At 43.0% G+C, this 8,145-nt stretch overlaps 1 protein-coding gene across 1 annotated transcript in view; it reads left to right on the forward strand.

The window, feature by feature from the left end:
- The first annotated feature begins 1,314 nt into the window (after window positions 1-1,314).
- Window positions 1,315-8,145, forward strand: part of LOC121875570 (thyrotropin-releasing hormone receptor-like) — a 41,864-nt gene continuing 35,033 nt past the window's right edge. The window contains exons 1-2 of the mRNA XM_042380160.1: window positions 1,315-1,365; window positions 1,609-2,013. Coding sequence (XP_042236094.1) covers window positions 1,315-1,365; window positions 1,609-2,013 — 456 coding nt within the window. The remainder of the gene's footprint in view (window positions 1,366-1,608; window positions 2,014-8,145) is intronic.

Raw genomic sequence — 8,145 nt, forward strand, 5'->3', positions numbered from 1 at the left:
CGACATCACGAGAGAGGTTAACTAATGGGGGGGAAATTATACTCCATACTAATTAAAATATTATTGGAACCCTGGATCATCCATCTTAGTTTCTGACTGTTTGGAGTGACAGTGTGGGAGGGAGAGAGGGAGGAACGGAGGAAGGGAGGGACAGAAGGAGGGGAGGGAGGGAGGAAAGGAAGGGAGGGAGGGAGGGAGGAGGGAGGGAGGAGGGAGGAGGAGGAGGGAGGTAGGGGAGAGAGGGAGGGAGGGGGAGGGAGGGAGGGAGGGAGAGAAGGAGTGGGGATAAGGAGAAGAGAGAAGGAAAGAGGGAGGGAAGTAGAAGGGTGAGAGGGAGGGAACAAGAGGTTTAAAGAATGAGAGTGAAGAAAGAGAGAAAGAGAGAGAGAGAGAGAGAGAGAGAGAGAGAGAGAGAGAACCACAGCGTAGGAGTTCTCTCTTTCTCTCCAAAGGACGTATCTCACTAGACTCCAGAGCAACGCAATTACCTCACTCGGTCACACGTAAATATCTCCTTAGAGGTTCAGTCTCTTCTCCTCTCCCAGCAACACGACAATGTTTTGTTACTTCGGGCCAGGGAGACTTATGTAGTGTTTTGTATTACAGAGCTGAAGGTCTTGGCCAAGATTCAGTGTGCATTATTATGATTGTGTGTGTGTGTGTGTGTGTGTGTGTGTGTGTGTGTGTGTGTGTGTGTGTGTACTATAGCCATTAATATTATTATGCATTACTTTTTTCAGTGAGATGAATGCTATTTCTTCTCCACAGGGGAAAGACTCAACGAACATCGCCTGTCACTAAGTGTATTTTTAACTCATTTGAATTACTTGATTTATAAAAAAAAAATGTGGGAAAACTGAAATAATAGACTGAAAATATTGAAGAAATACACGATATATACAAATAATATACAAAGTGTGGAAATAGAGAAATTATACAATATTTTGGGTAAATTACATGTGTTAAGTTCAGGTGATTAATTACGTGGTAGAGATATAGTGATGCTGGACCTTAGTGAGTTAGTGTAGTACCCAAGAACGTGCTGGTACTGTACTGTGTCGTGGAAGACTCATAGATAAAACAGACAGACAGATAGACAGCTACTCTATACCCCTGAAGATATTGGTATTCTGTCCTTAAAGAAACTAAACCGGCATTGTGCAGTGACTGGTGGATAAATAAGACAGATATTCCACGGAAGATAAAAGATATATACCAGTAGTGTGTGTGTGTGTGTAGCGTATAATAGATACAACTAGGTACTGTAGATGGGTATAGAGATCACCTTGTGTTTACATTGTGTTTGAGGTCAACATGAACGCCTTCAAGGGACACGAGTGGCACATAAAACCAGGAAAACCGAAGGCGACCCTACCCTCACCTCCACCGTCATTATCGGTCACGGCTCCTACCACCACCACCACCACCAGCGCCAGGACCTGAGGGAGGGACGCTACAATGAACACGACTCAGGGGTCACACGCTCCCGTTGTTGCGGCGGCGATCATGCCTCCACCAGTAGTATCATCCACGGCGTCCTCCTCCACCCCATCATCCTCCTCCTCCTCCTCCTCCTACTCCTTCGGCAAGAACTTGTGTCGCTTCCAGAACGTGAGCGGCGACATCATCCTCATCTCATGCACGGAGACCATCAAGGCTCACCATGACGAGGACGTGGAGGAGCCCCATCTGCCACACCACCACCACCAGCAGCACGACGACGTATACGATATAAGTGACATATACGACTACGAGCACTACAACTTCACGGACGAGCAGTGGGGGATCGTACGACAACTCAACATGTACTACGTGCCTCTGTTGATCGTGGTGGGCTTCGTGGGGAACTTACTCTCCTGTGTGGTCTTCCTTAACACGCGGCTCAGGATGAGGTCGTCCAGTTACTACCTGGCCGCCCTCGCCATCGCTGACGTCACCTACTTGTTCATCTTGTTCTTAGTGTGGCTCGACCTACTGGGCTTCAACACCTTTAACGTCAACGTCATGTGTCAGGTGAGTGTGTGTGTGTGTGTGTGTGTGTGTGTGTGTATGTGTGTGTGTGTGTGTGTGTGTGTGCGTGTGTGTGTGTGTGTGTGTGTGTGTGTGTGTGTGTGTGTGTGTGCAGTCATTGTTGTCATGAGCACGATATCCGAAAGAAGTCTGTTTGACAAATTTATTTCTTCATGGTACAGTCAAATACATTTACGTAGTCAGTCAAGAGCTGGGACACGCACACACACACACACGCACACACACACACAAGCCATTACCATCATCCTTCTCCAAAATTTTATCTGATCTGACTATCCTTCAGCTGTCACGTCGTTTATCTGTCACGTCATTTATCTGTCACGTCGTTTATCTGTCACGTCATTTATCTGTCACGTCGTTTATCTGTCACGTCATTTATCTGTCACGTCGTTTATCTGTCACGTCATTTATCTGTCACGTCGTTTATCTGTCACGTCGTTTATCTGTCATATAGTTTATCTGTCTCGTCGTCCGGTCACATAAGTCTAGCCCGAAGCACATTGTTTTAAAGAGAAAGATAGACAAACAGGCAAGAGAGAGAGAGAGAGGATAATTAAACGTATCGTGACACTTTACCTGTGTGGGAGAAAATACATATTTTTGTTATTTATTTATTGTTTTAACCTTTACCCATTAGTAAAAAAAAATTATGAGTTCTAGAATTACCTCAATAAATACTAATTAGTTGACGATCTAATCCAATTTCTCTTAAGGCAGAAGACGATCTATACCTTTCCACAAATTATAATATACATCAAAATAATCTGGTAGTGATTGCCAACCATGATGATGTATGTCTAAGTCCCCCCCTGCCCGTTCCCCCACCTACTCCTCCTTCGCCTGTTTCCGTTTTCTTTGATGTCTTCCTTCTTATGAGGGAGAGAACAATCGTATCTTTGATCTTTGATGAGAGAAAGAAAGCAAAGCAGATGAGATAATTGCTATATATATATATATATATATATATATATATATATATATATATATATATATATATATATATATATATATATATATATATATATATATATATATATTGGTTAGCATTCATAGCCACAGAGAGTCTTCCTGACTTGTTTGTTTGTTTGTTTGTTTCTTTCTTTCGTAGCTAATACTAAACTCGACCGGCTGGACTGGTATTGCCCCGGGATCGAACCAGTGACCCATAAAACTAGAAGGAATTCCATCAACCCTAAAACAACTGAAAAACAACTAAAAACTAAATATATAAATAAATATATTTTCCCTTTGAAGTGTGAGCGTGTGTTATTGTGTCTCTTTTCGTCCGTAGCATTGGCAACACTTACACAATAGACACACACACACACACACACACACACACACACACACACACACACACACACACACACACACACACACACCTTTATTGTACCCAGGTAACATTTTACACAGATTTATATACATCCCAATTACCCTAGATATCAAAGCCATGTTTTTTTTTGTGTACCAGTATGACGCCTCGTTATACGTGGCTAGGTGAATGTTAGGTGGGAGGGGAGTGTGTGGAAAGAGTGCCTAGGTGCCTTAGTGGATGGAAGATGAGGTGGAGGTGGAGCAGGAGGAGGAGGAAGAAGAAACAGGAGAGGTAGTGTGTGGAGACTTAGAGAAAGGGAGGGATTTGAGGAGGAGGGGGTGATGAAAAAGAAGAAAAATGATGTGGAGGTGTTTAGCAGAATTGTTTGCCAAGTTTGAATAGGTTGGACGACACACAACCAGTTACACACCCTATTCATCTTTTGAGAGTTAACTCATATGAGTGCATTCAATACGGATGACATTTTCAACACCTTTAATGAACCTGAGACAGTCACTTTTACTCTTTTGAAATGTTCATATATAATTGTTTTCAAAATATCATATTCCTCGAAAAGACGATTTTATACATTCCCGAGCAGTGAGTTAGTTGTATACAAGATCCGTATTCCGGGTACCATACTGTGGCGCGCTGTATTGTACAATCAAAGACAAAAGTCGTGTCGCGGTTTTGTCTGAAGATTAAATATAACTCGTGAAACATTATGAGACTAGAGCCCTTTACCACAAGGCAGAGCGCATCAAAAGTTTAGCCATTCGGCATATGTTTTCACCAAATTTCACGACACGACTTTTTTCTTTCATTGTACACTCATCGAACAAGTCATGTCGCCTCATCTGCCTGTTCATGAACCCAAAGAGGCGACGTGAGGCGAGGCGAAGTGAGGCAACACGACTTTTGTTGGCTAGTGTACTATACCGTCACACTTGAATTAATAACAAGAGTTCAAAGCATCAGGTGTTACATCCCGGCATCTCAGTCAGTCTCTACCATCAAAACAGAGTCTCAGTCACTTGGGGTATTAGTAACCCTCCGAGACCAGCTCTATAGGGAGCTCCGGAACACCGAGCTTTCCCATCACAACTGATTCATTACTCCTGAGATTCAAAACCGCTTCCGATAAGTACAGTCCGCTGAGGCACAATTCCCCACACTGCATCTAGAAACAGTGACTTGAAGGTTCGGATAAACCCAGCACATCTCTGAAGCATAAACTTAGTTCAAGCCTTGAGCCTCCGTAACCAGATGGAGGTTCACCATCACACTGAACCCTGAAACAACGACTCGGTGCTTCGGGTAGGGTTTATCATGGAATTAATAACCAGGGAACTAATGCTTCGTGAATTAGATAAATAAAAATCATCCTGGATTAAATACAATTCATCGTATTATGTGCATTATTCTTCAACCACACATCACCAGGAGTCTGATAAGAGACTGACACTATATGTGGCCCACTCAACAGATGTCCTCCTACTTCTGGCATCCTTCAAAGTAGCGTCAGTAGGAGTGTATTCATCTTGTGGTTCCTTTAATATGGAACAGCTGGTGATGGGCCTTTATTTTCTCTCGGTTGTCTTAAGACTGGTGGAGGAGGACAATGCGTACGCTGTTTTAACCGTGTGTGTGTACGTAAGTGTATGTTTGTGTGCCTTGTGTATCTGGCTGTGTGTCTGTGTGTATAGGAACGTTGTCAACTGGATCATAGATAACCAGCATATCCAACAAACGAGGCAGCTAACTAACCAGCAGTTGTCTAGCAGCAATGATAACCTCAATATGGAGTATATATTTATCGACGAAAACAGAGGCTTTATAATCTTACTTTTTACTTTCCTCAGCCGTACATATCTTATTGATGCTATTTGTAGCACCGTACCTCATTAATTTTGTCGCTGAAAAGACGAAATTATTTGAAGGTGCCGCCTATTACGTACTTCTGAGTAGCTTATAGAGCAAAGGCGTCACATGGCAAGGTTAAGATACCATCACCAGGTGTCGACGCTAGAGAGTGATAAGGCTTGTAGGGCTTCTGTTGTGGTGTTCAGCTGGGGTGATGGTAGCAGAATCTGTCAAGTGATCGATAGACAGAGAAACAAACAGACCCCACTAATGTATATTTAACGCCATAACCCATCAAAATCTCTGTCATCCCTCGGTAGGTAATCCTTCCATTAGCCACCACTTACAACCCTCTCTGCTCCATCATTTTCTCAGCACCATCATTCTCTCAGCACCATCATTTTCTCAGCACCATCATCCTCTCATCACCATCATTCTCTCAGCACCATCATTCTCTCAACACCATCAGTCTCTCAGCACCATCATTCTCTCAGCACCATCACTCTCTCAGCACCATCACTCTCTAAGCACCATCATCCTCTCAGCACCATCATTCTCTCAGCACCATCACTCTCTCAGCACCATCATTCTCTAAACACCATCATCCTATAAGCACCATCACACTATCGTCACCATCATTCTATCAGCACCACCACCCTCTGAGCACCATCACCCTCTGAGCACCATCATCCTCTTATCACCATCATTCTCTCAGCACCACCACCTTCTCAACACCATCACTATCTCAGCACCATCATTCTCTCAGCACCATCATTCTCTAAGCACCATCATCCTCTCAGCACCATCATCCTCTCAGCACCATCATCCTCTCGGCACCATCACTTTCTCAGCACCATCTATCTCAGCACCATCATTCTCTCAGCACCACCATCATTCCTCTAAGCACCATCATCCTATCAGCACCATCATTCTCAACACCATCATCCAATAAAGCACCATCACCCTGTCGCTTCCATCATTCTATCAGCACCACCACTCTCTGAGCACCATCATCCTCTTACTTCCTATCATTCTCTCAGCACCATCACCCTCTCAGCACCATCACTCTCTCAGCACCATCATTCTCTCAGCACCATCATTCTCTAAGCACCATCATCCTCTCAGCACCATCATTCTCTAAACACCATCATCCAATAAGCACCATCACCCTGTCGGCACCATCATTCTATTAGCACCACCACTCTCTGAGCACCATCATCCTCTTAGCACTATCATTCTCTCAGCACCACCACCTTCTCAGCACCATCACTATCTCAGCACCATCATTCTCTCAGCACCATCATTCTCTAAGCACCATCATCCTCTCAGCACCATCATCCTCTCAGCACCATCATCCTCTCGGCACCATCACTTTCTCATTTCCATCACTGCTCTCCAGTACCATCATTCTCTCCTTCCATCATTCTCTCAGCTCCCGCACTGAGTCAAAAAATTTCCCAAAAGACGAACGAGAAATCGGATTAGACCAAGCTTGAGTATGGGGCTAAAGGGGAGGGGGAGGATTAAGGGGGGTTAAGGGGGAAGGGAGAGGGGTAAAGGAAGATGGAAAGGAGAGGGGCAAGGGAGGAGGGAAGGGAAAGAGTGAAGGGAGGAGGGAAAGGAAATGGGGAATCGCCAAGGGGGAGGGTTAAATGGGGTTAAGGGGGAAGTTAGAAGAGGTAAAGGAAAGAGGAAAGGAAAGGAAAGGAGAGGGAGAAGGAAAGAAGGAGATTGTCCTTGACGTCTGGCGAAAGTGCTTTTGCAGGACCCACTCTTACGCGGGCCTGGTGAACTCTGAATAAACTTTCGTTCACCATTGTGTCAGCTAATCCCTCAATTTCTGTCTCTCTCTCTCTCTCTCTCTCTCTCTCTCTCCCTAATTACTGCATGTATTTGTCTGTCTCTCTCTCTCTCTATCTATTTTTTCCTTCAATCTCTTTTCTCTAACTCTATATTTCTTCTTCATCTCTTTCTCTGCTCTATATTTCTTCTTCCAATCTCTTTCTCCTAACTCTATATTTCTTCTTCCAATCTCTTTCTACTCCTTCTATATTTCTTCTTCAATCTCTTTCTCTGCTCTATATTTCTTCTTCAATCTCTTTCTCTAACTCTATATTTCTTCTTCAATCTCTTTCTCTAACTCTATATTTCTTCTTCAATCTCTTTCTCTAACTCTATATTTCTTCTTCAATCTCTTTCTCTAACTCTATTTTTCTTCTTCAATCTCTTTCTCTAACTCTATATTTCTTCTTCAATCTCTTTCTCTAACTCTATATTTCTTCTTCAATCTCTTTCTCTAACTCTATATTTCTTCTTCAATCTCTTTCTCTAACTCTATTTCTCTTCTTCAATCTCTTTCTCTAACTCTATATTTCTTCTTCAATCTCTTTCTCTAACTGCATTTTTCTTCTTCAATTTCTTCCTCTAACTCTCTCTATATTTCTCCTTCTCTAATTCTCGAAATATCTCTTCCTCCCCTTCTCTCTTTCTCTCTGACCATATTATCCGATGTAGGTCACACATCTCCTCTCCTTCACACGGATGGAGATTTTAAATTGGATCCTTACCCTCACTGTGAGCTCACGCGCCCTGCCTCAAGAAACTCCTAGTGTGTGTGTCGAAAGCATTCTTGAGAAGGCCGTTTCATCACACCCCATCCCCCTCTATCTCTTTCCTTTCTGTCCCACTTTCTAATGTATGACAGTTGACCCAATGTAAACATAGAACTCTCAGTTGGTTTGGTCACCTCTTTTGATCTATGTCAGCTGAATATTTATAAACAATTGCTTCCACTTTATATACATCTGTTAGTATGTTTGTCTTATGATAGGGACTGTGTATGTGAATTTTTTATGATAGTTTATTAAGAAGTAAGAGTTTACAGGTTATACAGATTACAGGTATACGATACAGGTATAGTTACATAATTTCATGTC

The sequence above is a fragment of the Homarus americanus genome, unplaced genomic scaffold (genome assembly GCF_018991925.1).
Source record: "Homarus americanus isolate GMGI-L3 unplaced genomic scaffold, GMGI_Hamer_2.0 scaffold28999, whole genome shotgun sequence".
Taxonomy (NCBI): Eukaryota; Metazoa; Arthropoda; class Malacostraca; order Decapoda; family Nephropidae; genus Homarus; species Homarus americanus.